This window comes from Artemia franciscana, chromosome 11, assembly GCF_032884065.1.
Source record: "Artemia franciscana chromosome 11, ASM3288406v1, whole genome shotgun sequence".
In the NCBI taxonomy this organism is placed as follows: domain Eukaryota; kingdom Metazoa; phylum Arthropoda; class Branchiopoda; order Anostraca; family Artemiidae; genus Artemia; species Artemia franciscana.
In genome coordinates, this window is record NC_088873.1 from 6261555 (window position 1) to 6273704 (window position 12150).

Genomic DNA, 12150 nt, shown 5'->3' on the forward strand with positions numbered 1-12150 from the left:
CCAGCGGTTCAACAGCTATATTACTTTTAACCACAACTTAAGTCCTATAGTACCAATACAGGAATTGCTAAAAACATTTTTAAATAACGGCAACGTAAATCAACCTTCTGGAGAGTACCAATAGTCAACAAGATGTTAGTGGGATTGTACGGCCTGTACAGCTTCAAAATATACATACCTTCGAAGCCAAACAAATAGAGATAGAAATTCAGCGCTTAGCCAATGCAGAGACATTTTATCTTATAGTAAATTCATAGCGGTAAAGAAACATCTCCGACCCAAGAGTCGAATGCCAATATTCCCACACAAACTCCTCACACTAGACGACCATATCAGAGATACTAACTGGATTATTACAGGATATAAGACCTTTAACTTATGGTGGTATGCTGAAGAGGAACATGGGGGAAATCTATACCTCCTTCATGTCAAACATTAAAAGAGAACTCAGATCTTCCATGTGTTCCACTTCCAGGACCAAATTACTTTGGTTTTCTATGTACCTAAGAAAAACAGAGTAGTTGTCTTGTCTTTATCAATGTACTTTTCTGCATCTATTGACCAAGTATTGGAAGCCAGAGACGGCCACATTTTATATTGCTAATTGAACATGACATTGACTCTTTTGATTAAAAATGCACAAACAACAGCACAAGTCGAAGGACAACAAGATGGACGACAGGAGTTGTGAAAGCACTGCTAGACCTAGCAGGGTTGATTGCTGGAGTTCATCTGCCCCCTTTCAACATCCAGGTGATTAATATTCCAATTAGGAAATGCTCACTGACCTCGGAAGGGTTCTTGTAGAAAATTAAATAATAAAAAAACAAGTTTTTTTAACTGAAAGTAAGGAGCGACATTAAAACTCAAAACGAACAGAAATTACGCCGTATATGAAAGGGGCTTTTCCTCCTCAAAGCCCCGCTCTTTACGCCAAAGTTTGACTCTTTCTCTTAACTCTACTTTTTAAAGCAGTAAAAAAAAAACTTCAGCGTAAAGAGCGGGGGTTAAGGCGGAAAAGCCCCTTTCATATACGGAGTAATTTCTGTTCGTTTTAAGTTTTAATGTCGCTCCTTACTTTCAGTTACAAAAACTTGTTTTTTTTTTTATTTAATTTCTGAACGTTTTTGAATTAATGCAAGTTCTGATTTTGGCTCTCCGCACATAAATAATAAAAACGAAATTTGCATATTAATTTTTGTTGGCTAAGTGGCTTTCGTATAGTTTTAATCAGAAGACTTTGAGAAAAAAGGAGCAGGAGAGGAGGCCTAGTTGCCCTCCAATTTTTTGATTACTTAAAAACGCAACTAGAACTCTTAATTTTTTACGAACGTTTTCATTAGTGAAAAAATATACGTAATTTACGAATTAAACTACGTAACGAACTTTTATTATCGTATGTTTTTATTCAGTATATGAGGGGGTTCACCTCCTCGTCAATACCTCGCTCTTTACAATAAAACTTGAATTTTGTCCCAATTCCTTAAGAATCACCCCTGAATCACAAAGGCCGTAATATAAATAGTTGAAATTACTAAAAATACTTTAGCGTAAAGAGCGAGGTATTAGGATGAGGTGAACCCCTCATATGCGTAATAATTTCTGTTCGTTTTAAGTTTTAATGCTGCTCCTTACTTTCATTTGAAAAAAACTTTTCATATTTATTTTTTCATTGTTTTTTTTTAATAATGCTAGAAAGTCCTGCGCTCCCTTCATTGAAATTCTCTTCCCCCATGAAAAATTCCTCGATGGAAAGATCCTCCCAGCTTAAAACTTCTATAATAGTGTTATCTGATACGCTGAATCTGAAGGTGTGATTTTCGTTAAGATTGTATTACTTTTAAGGGGTGTTTCCCCCTATTTTCTAAAATAAGGCACATTTTTTCATGCTCGTAACTTTTGATGGGTAAGACTAAACTTGATGAGACTTATATATTTAAAATCAGCATTAAAATGCGATTCTTTTGATGTAGCTATTAGTGTCATAATTCCGTTTTTTAGAGTTTCGGTTACTATTGAGCCGGGTCGCTCCTTACTACAGTTCGTTACCACGAACTATTTGACTAACTTGAAGATTCGTGCTAACCTGTTGCATCAGTCTCGTGAATTATACAACTATTAGCTTGTTGAAAACCTGTTCGGCAATGTCTCATTGAATGTAGATTCTAGATCAAAGAAAAACTATTGCCATATCTGTCCTCCAGGAAGGCAGAAATCGAAGTACACCTGCGAAGGATGACAGAAAGCTCTATGTCTCGACCATGCAAGTTTCGTATATCCTGAAGTCTTATTTGATGTATTCTTTGTGTTCTTTTGCATATATTTTAAGTGTTAATAAAGGCTAGCTGAGAAATGTTCACTAGTTTTGCTGCTAAAACACTTATATTTTGGGGCTTATTAGACTCCTTTCCCTATAATTGCTGTTTCCGAAGCCGGATCTCAATAATTACGGATCTCCATCATGATTCCCTTCTCTTTATAATTTTCTTTTTTCAATAGTTTACAAATAATTCTCGTATCCCCCGCGGATCTCCTTCACGATTCCCATTTTTTCAACAGTCTTAACATAGTTCTCCTATCTTTTATAATCCCTCATAATTTCGTATCATCCATGGACCACCCTTACAATTCTTCTTCTTATCTAGTCCTTTTTTTTCATTTGTTTTCACATAATTCTCCTACTTTTTGTGTACTAAAATAAAGTGTTTCCAAAAAATTTAAGGAGCAAATTTCAAGATTCAAATGAAGAAAAAAAAGCTTATATAAGATGTCAAATCAGAAATAATGAGAAATTACTATGAATGAAGATAAGAAACTTAAAACGGACAGCAAAAAGTGAACAATAAAGCCAAAATTAAAACAAATAAAATTTGTTTTAAATTAAGTGCTCCTCTTAAAACCTTGCTCCAACTTGAAAAAAGGCTGGAATCGCCGTTGCAAAAGGATTGCTTCAAATTGAAATCCGACAAAAAGGATTGCTTCAATTGGACGTTTTATTTTGTCAACTGGTTTGTCAATACGTTTGGAGGGAACAAATTTGAAAGAAAGAAAATAGTGAAAAAATAAGGTCACTCTTGAAAAATAAAATTAAACTAATTGTCGCAAATGTTTTTTGTCGAGAAACTATACTATAAATAAGTGCGATGTTCCCAAACCTAAAACCAACAGAAAAGTAAGACTCTAATTTGGGCTTACTGAATGCTAAATAAATAGCCTTAGTTTAAGTTTAGTTCAGACTATTGACTTTTATATATTTGAAAAGAAGGGATTTAAAAGAAAAGAGATTGATAAAAACGTAGTACGTATCAGACTAATCAAATGAAATTGATTGCCACCAATATTTCGATAAAAAAAAACAGGAGCTACGGTATTCAATTTTAATGTTATAACGAAAAAGAAAAACCATAAAAAAATTATTCTGTCCAAAGATGAATGGAAATGACTCCAGCCCTTTGAGGGGTATCAGGACCATATAGCAGACTTTGCCAGTAATTTGGTATTAACTTACGATATCTATGATACTCGTATTTGCCTGGCCAAAAACAATAGAAAAATGTACATACAGCTATTTTCAGACTCAGAAGAATAACAAAAATTTCGTAGATGCAATGTTTCAGAAGTTTCGGATAAGGAAATCATGTTCAGAAAGAAAGAAATGATCATGTTTCTAACTGCTATGATATTAGATATTATTTCAAGCTCTATATTTTATAGAGTATATTAGATATCTATTGCATAAGTATATTAGATATGTATTTTAAGCTCTCACCATAACGTCTGGCAAAAAGATAAGAAAAATAATAAAAAAAAAATGGGAAAAAATACAAAAGAAAAAAACAAGGAAAATCACAGTAAGAGAAAAAGAGAGAACAACACATATATTTCGGCCAAAACATGCGCTAAACCGGTCTCAGTGGAAAATTAAGATTAAAAAAGAAAAAAAAAATACAGTTAAAAGTGATTTCCTCAAGTTTCCACGTTTTTTCCTCCTTGCATTTTCCCGTTTTGTCATGCTTGGCCACTGTAGTCTCAGAAATTATTTATAAGAAAAATGAAGGCTTACGTTAACGTTTGACTAATTCCCTGTTCCCTTCAGCTGCATACTGGAGCATGACAATATTTTTTATCATCAAAACATTGTAAACATACCAATATTCAAAACATCGGTTTCGCACAGTAAAGTAGGAAGGAAAGAAGAAGAAAAAATGAAAAATAAAATCAAAATGTTCACTTGGCAAAATACCATAGGCAGTAGGCCTACTGCATCTGGCTGATGTATCTGGCTGACGACCGATTTTTCATCAGGAATGTTCCGTAGTCCAGAACAGCTGATCGTTTTTTTTTGTTTTTTTTTTTTTTTTTTACCGTAATCTTTTTTTAGTAAAAGCATTTACCATAGTTTCTGTCAAAAAAAAAGAGAAAAAAAAAAAAAAAAAACTTCTGTTGACGTCAATTTAATTCCCTGATCATTGTAGCTGTATTTTAAAGACTAAATAAAATCTTTTTATTAAAAAAAAAAACAGTGGTTTACCACCACAATATTTCTTTCGCATTTCTTACTAGGCATCAAAGAAGCGTTAACTAAAAAAATATCAGAAAACGCGTTTTTGATTAGCCAAAAACACAGTTTTTATGTATTTTTTTTTAGTAAAGAAGAGGCGCAGTTTTAAATTAAAAGGAATAGTTATGACTTGGCAAACCATGTGCGGGTTAAACTAATCTATTACAGGTTATTAATTCTTCAGCAAATGTTACAAACAAAAAGACCTTCATTTCTCACCACTTTAAGTTCTAGTTTAACCCCCTCCCCCACCCACAAAAAAGGTTTTTCTAGGAAATTCGATAATCTAATTAAGACTGAATTTTAGAGAAGAAAAAAAAGGGAGGAAAAAAAATTACCGTCTGCGTCTATCCAATTCTCTGCTCGCTGCAGCTGCATGCTGAAGTCGGGCAATAAATCTTTCAATATCATCAAAACACCGGTTTAACACAGCGACATCTCTTTCGTATTTCTCGCTTGATGTCGAAGAAGCATCATCTGCACGATGATCTAATAAATAAAACAAAAATCAACTTTTTCAGCGACAATAATCTTCGGAAATTAATTTCAACTGGCAAGCCCATGTACATATTTGGATTCTTTATGAAGAATAAAAAACATTCCCTCAAAAATTGTGCTGAGAAAAATATACTCCCTAAAGATCAACATCAAATACGGCGGCCTAAATTTTCTGTAGCATGTGCTAAAAGTAAGTACAGATTGGCGCCACGTCACCGCTATGCTGGCGTCTAAATCTAAGGGAGGATCTTTCCATGGAGGAATTTTTCATGGGGGAAAAGAATTTTCCGTTGAAGAGGAGCTGGATATTCCAGTATTATTTAAAAAACAAATAACAAATTAGAAACTAAATTAAAAAAAAACAAGTTTAATCAACTGAAAGTAAGGAGCAAAATGAAAACTTAAAACTAACAGAAAACATTACGTATATGAGGGGGGTTGCCCCTTCCTCAATGCCTTCCTCTTTCCGCTAAAGGTTGTTTTTTAGAAAAATCTTATAATTCTAATTAAACGGCCTTTGCGTTTCAGGAGTCATTCTTAAATACTTGGAACAACAAGTCAAACTTTGGCGTAAAACGTGAGGTATTGAGGAGGCGGTAACCCCTTCATTTTAAGTTTTAATTTTGCTCCTTACTTTCAGTAAAAAAAAAAAAAAACTTCTTTTTTTTAGTTTAATTGCAGTAAAGAACCCTGGATCTGAACAGGAAAATTATGGGTCCAATGGGAAAATAATGGAAAATCATGGGTTCGATGGGAAACAGGAAAATATTTGGTATCATAATTTTTATTGTTTCTTTATCAGGGTTAGTTATCCTTTCCTTCTCTTTTATTTACTTTTAATGGAAAGAGGAAAAAGATTTACCAAAAAAATTTATTACAACAAAGTCTGATACTTGCAAGAGAGCGTGTTTCAGGCCCGTATGAGGGGGGTTGCCCCCCGGTCTCAGGGTTTCATAGCTTCTTTTCAAGTAGAAGACTGTTTAGTTTTCCCCAAAAGAAAAGTAGAAAAAAGTGGCTCAGCTTTTCAGTTCTGAGTAGTTTCAGTTCTTTTTACATTCAGTTCTTTTTAAGCAGTTTGAGCCCAAATACTTATTCGTCTAGTCCATTCCTCAGAACTTTGCAGGGGCACAAGTGTGATCCACTTTTATCAGGCTTATTAGAAGCATAAAAGCAGGCCTAGATTCCAAATCTTATCAAGAACATAATAGGCCAGTGATGGTAGCAATTATGGACAATAGGTCTATAGCTTTCAAAAGTTTTAAAATTCTTCATTAATACATTCTTGGCGTCTCGGTAAAGCTTCTTGCAGCAAATTAAGATACACTGGTTCTCAGGGTCTCAGAGCTTCTTTTCAAGTAGAATACTGTTTAGTTTTCCCCCCAAAAAAAGTAGAAAAAAGTGGCTCAGTTCTTCAGTTCTGAGTAGTTTCAGTTCTTTTTACATTCAGTTCTTTTTAAGCAGTTTGAGTTCTTTTTTCAGAAACTTTTGTTCTTTTTTTCAACAGTTTCAGAAACTAATTTAAAAAGTAGCTGCAGTTCTTTTTACACTCAGTTCTTTTTATTATCCTGACATTTTGCCTATTGAGGTTGTTTAATTCTCTTGAAGATTCAGAATGGTATTATTGATAATTTAAACGATTTCAATACAAATCATGGACACTTCAAATAAAATCTTCACTATGAAAGATTAAATAAAGGTAAATAATACGACATTAGACTTTACGGTCCCTACCGGCGGTGCTGATGTCCATTTCTTGGCCCTTCAGCCAGGAAGTGCAATGGGGGGTTGGGGGCCAACCATCAAGTGCTTTCGCACATCCTTCCTGTTTACCTTTCCCAGACTTCTCCAGGTACCCATTTACAGCTGGGTCGACTCTGGCTGAGCTTACAGTGTCAAACCACTGACCCCCGTCCCAAACTAAATAATTGGGTACACTAGGATTCGAACCCCCGTCCTCTCAGACAAAGGATCCTGAATCCAGCGCACCAAATTACGAAATATATGGAATGACAGAATAAAACGACATAACAATAAAATTCATGAGGGAAAAATGATAGTCCCAGTTGCAGGTTACTCCTGCCCTAGTAGAGTGCAGGGAAGGAAACCCGAACGAGTGTCAGCCAATATATTTAGAAAAAAAAACAACAAATTATTTTTAGGCAATCTAAACCTTAACACACACCGAAATTTGATTCAGCAAACTTGAAAAAAAATGAAAGTTAAATTTCTTTCAAACAAGTTTAAAAGAGAAAAAGTGAGTGACAGATAAATTGTTTGAATAATGCGCATCCATCTTTTGAAACAAGTCCCTTATAACTGACCTATTAATGATCATTAACTTTATTATCTGCATTCAGGCATTGACACAAAACTAAAATATTAACCATAAATAATAAATATTAACGATAATAACAATAATAATATTTAGACAATAATGCATTGATAATATACAATAGTAACATATTAACAATCAATAATAACAACAATTAAATCAAGGAGGCACACTCGTGCCTCTATAAAGAGGCGACACACGACAATGTTAAGCGATCTTCGGTTCCAGTGGTCGCAGAGGGATGGGGAGGGATACATTTCGTAGCCCGAGCTCCAACTAAGAAACCTGCAAAATTTGATCCCCCTCCAACTTTTCCTTCATGGGGAAAATCTGGCCGAAAGTTTCGACCCGTCAACCCCAGCCCCCCTTTAACGTTGTCCGATCAGGCTGAAATTCACAAGTTAAGGTCCCCTAGGGCCCAGGAGCTTATCCGCGAAATTTCAGCTCGATCCGATAACTCCTTCCCTGTTTTCCAGAAACCACGCATAGCCACTTAAAATTCATTTTCCTTTTTTTTCTCGACGCCTACAGGTCACATCCGACATCGGATCTGGGTGTACGAAGACTCATTCGATGCGGAATTCTCCGAGTAAGTGCCCTTGAAAGTTTCTTTGGAAAATCTTAACCCCCGAAAGTTTCGACCCCTCAACCCCCCCCCCCCTTTTAACGTTGTCCGATCGGGCTGAAATTCACAAGTTAAGGTCCCCTACGGCCCAGGAGCTTATCCGCGAAATTTCAGCTCGATCCGATAACTCCTTCCCTGTTTTCCAGAAACCACGCATTAGCTACTTAATTAACGCATTTCTCTCCATAAGAGCCCATGTTAATTTGAAAGTTTTTAAAGTTATTGAGAAGTTATATTTACACACATGAAAGAGATTAGCTCAGTCGGTAGAGCGTGGGACTTTTAATCCTCTGGTCAAGGGTTCAAGTCCCTTACGGGCGGTTTTTTTTCACAACATCAAAAAAATTTTGATAACACCTGGACAGCTTATCATTTGAGAGATAACAGAATATTAGCTTCTTATGAGCAAAAGAAACATTTCGGTCATTCTATCTATTTTTTTTCTATTTTATACAATGATTTAAAAGCGGGGGGGTTGGGGGGCGGCAGCCACCCAACTTCCTCTCCTAATTCCTCTACGAGGAGTACAGGAATTATTAAATTAAATCCACCATGGATTGTAGAAAAACGTACAGAAATAATATGAAAAAAACTTCGTTTTCTTAAAGAGTTAAAGAGGCTGCGTCCCAAAGTCGAACCTTAAAACGTACAGGAATTAGAAGAGGCAGTTGGGGGGCTGCCGCCCCCCCCCCAAACCCCCCGCTTTTAAAGACTCTTTTGTACAGGTTTTTTGTTTTTTTGCAACCCCCCGCTCTTGGCTTCGGAAAGGCCCTCTTTTAATTAACAAAAAATTGAAATGAATGAATAATGGAATAACTTCGAAAAATGTTAAACACAAAAGGACAGGAGAACCATTGCGCCGAAACTAGTAATTAGTAACAATGAAGTCCCCCCACAACAAAAAACCTGTACAAAAGGGTCTTTATAAGCGGGGGGTTTGGGGGGCGGCTGCCCCCCAACTGCCTCTTCTAATTCCTGTACGTTTTAAGGTTCGACTTTGGGACGCAGCCTCTTTAACTCTTTAAGAAAACGAAGTTTTTTTCATATTATTCAACAATAAGCGTTGAATTGATCTTACAAAATAACAGTAAAATTATAAAGAGTATACGCTAAAGTTTTTTTGTTTTGTTTTTGTGCCTGCTGTCCGACATGTTCTTTGGTCTGTAATTAATAAAATATCTAAAAACTATAATAATTATATAAAACTATAATAAATATATAATATGTATGTTTCTAAAAAGAAAATCTGTAACATAGCAGCCAAATTTGGAAGGAAGTTGGTTTAACAATAACCAGGTATAATACCAGAAAAAAAAGGAAAGTAGAAACAACCATTATTTATTTAAAAAACAATCACGCCAAAAATGGTCCCGGAGTGGTCTGGCTGCCCCTAATCATTTTCAACTCTTAAATAGGGCATTCGAGCTTACAACTTCCAATCAAATGGCTGCCCTCTGCAGTACGACTACCCATCCATGCGTAGTGTTCAGGGAAAAAAAAACAACAATGTATTGCAGGCATTTGCTTCTTTATTTTGCCAGCTCTTGAGCACTGCCACCAGGGTTGCCATCCAGTGAAGAAAAATCACTATATTTTCGTGATTTCTCTCAATAATCTAGTAATTTATGCGCTAATTTAGTTACTTTTCGTTTAGGCAATATGAAAAATCACTAGGAATAGTGATAAATCACTAGAAGTGGCAATCTTGTATAATGCCATACACCATACATGGTATTTCTCTCTGGACCCAATTTAAGCTGGTTTTTGAACTGAATGACTGCCAATGAATTAGTCAGGTTGTTGACAATCTACATTTAAATTTGCAGAATATTTTTACAAGCCTTTCAAAGATAAGCCGTGCATATATTTACGAATTTTTTTTTTCAGATTAAACGACTGATGCCACCATTGCCAAATATCAGTTCCAAATATTAGACATCAAGTTTGTGCACACTAACACATGAAACAAAAATAATATAAAATAAGTTAATAAAAATATAACAAAATAAAAATAAAATAAATAAAATAATGATAAAATAAAAGTAACTTTAAAGAAGCAGATTCGGTTTTTGGATATTCAATTTCTTAAAAAAAAAAATTAAATTGAACACGTAATATTCGTATATTTCTCCCACCAGCCATTGCAATTAGCAGACTATTGTTAACGAGAGCATTGACGTAATAGGTCGTAAAGTATTCTGAAAGTAAATCACACACAATGGTCAAATTTGTTTTCACAAAGAACATTTTTCCAGTTCTAGATTAATCGAGATGTAGGTTTTATTCCAAATAATGGTTTTCAAAGGAAAAATTTTTTATTTATGTTCCTTATGTTACAGCGTTTCAAAGTAAAAATTTAGGCAGCAAAAGACAGTTGCACCAATCTTGCAACATTTTTGCGGCTTAAGATCTCCGACACACACGAATATAAGCAAAAATCAACTACCTCCAGCCTGACCAAATGGGGGTACACTATCTCTTCCTGAGCCTGGTGGTTCTGGGGGAGGAGCATTTGGAGGGGGCGGGATGCCACCCTTTTTGACACCGGTCATAAATCCCTTCATTTCCTCGACTAGAGCTGTTGCTTTAACTCTGACACACTATAAGATAAGAAAAATAGAGTAACTAAAAGCGAAAGCATGAAAACAAAAATCGCATTATATAAATTATAATGTGCATCGGGAGGGGGGGGGTATGTCATTCATCCCCCACTCTGTACACTAAAGTTTTATAGTGTTTTAAAACTACTTATTGTTCCAGTACATTAGCTCTTGTCCTTGAGGGATCATTCTGAAAAAACTTAAACATCCGTATCAAAACGGTTAAAAGAATGTTTCTGATGTTTGAATAAACTGTAAGCATGTAATAAAGCTTAATAAGAGTTATGATGTTCGGGTGTTAAAAGGCTCTTGTTGATGCAAGATACTAACGCAGTATTCTAAGGGATTGGGGTCAAAACTTAAGGAAAATGGGAACTTCCTGGGAGAGTGCAAACAGGGAGACTTCGAAAAGGTTGGGATGGTGGAGGAACGTGCATAGCTGTACTGGCCTCAGGTGGCTTGGTGCTGCGGTGAGTTGTTAGTAGTAGTATTAGTAATAGTAGTATTTTACAACTAGTACTAAGAGACCCAGCTTCGATCGGTGAAAAGAAAAAACGTTTTTATTTAACCTCTTTTGCAAGACAGCTTAAATTTCACTTTATTTTATTCCGCAAACCTTTCTGCATATTTATATCGAAAAATTATTCTACATTATCGACAATCATACTAAATTGTAATGTGCTTTTTAGAATATTTTAGCACAGACACTCATTTAGAGCAAAAATCATTCCAACCATTCCAAGTATTCTTGACGTTATTCAGATGTTAAATATTTTTCCAAAATTTATTCTCCAAATTTATTTTTCTAAAATTAAATATATCTTTTTTTATACTGTCTTCAGATAAATGTCTTATTTTTGTTGGTCCGACTTTTTAGTGGATCCTAAGTCTGGCTAGAAAAAAAAACCCGAAGTAAGAAAAAGAAACCTTGTAAATGTCTGAGCTTGATAAATAAGAATTAACCCACAGAAAAACAGAGAGTTTACTTTTAACCAATGTTGTAGTTAAAAAAGTTTCCTTTTCTTTTACAGGCTGAACATTTCTGGCAAAAGAACCAATCATGTTTTAAAAAAGCCGAGTTACGCGTCTTTCCAGAAATTGCATTTTCTTGTGGGTTCAGAACGTCATTCAGCGTTGGTATTTATTACACGTACATTAAAAGGCGGTGTTATATGGCTCCTCTTTCTGACATACGCTTAGTGGATAGTGTGATTGGCTTGTGATGATGATATTTCAAATTCCGCATCGAATCATTATGTGTTCGTGAATCTAGCTAGTCAAAAGTTCCACTTCAAATCATCGATAAATATTGCTAGCAACAATTAGGATAACGAAAACAATGATGCACAAGATGACACAAGCTACAATAAATGCAAAAATAGTCTAAAAACCCAAACAAGATTTAATTTCGACAATAAATGCAAAATTAAATCTGGATTTGCATTAGTAATCCTTTTTATGTTCCTTCTAAATTTGTCAGAGAAAGAAATTGTACTTTGAAACTCACTTACTGCTGGCAAAAAAGTCATAATTT

The 12150-nt window shown here is 35.0% G+C and overlaps 1 protein-coding gene across 1 annotated transcript in view; it reads right to left on the minus strand.

Moving 5' to 3' along the window:
- The window catches only part of LOC136032732 (epidermal growth factor receptor kinase substrate 8-like), a 110439-nt gene that overhangs the window by 69110 nt on the left and 29179 nt on the right, over window positions 1-12150 (minus strand). Inside the window, exons 5-6 of the mRNA XM_065713056.1 lie at window positions 10463-10616; window positions 4900-5050 (exon numbers count right to left, since the gene is read on the minus strand). Coding sequence (XP_065569128.1) covers window positions 4900-5050; window positions 10463-10616 — 305 coding nt within the window. The remainder of the gene's footprint in view (window positions 1-4899; window positions 5051-10462; window positions 10617-12150) is intronic.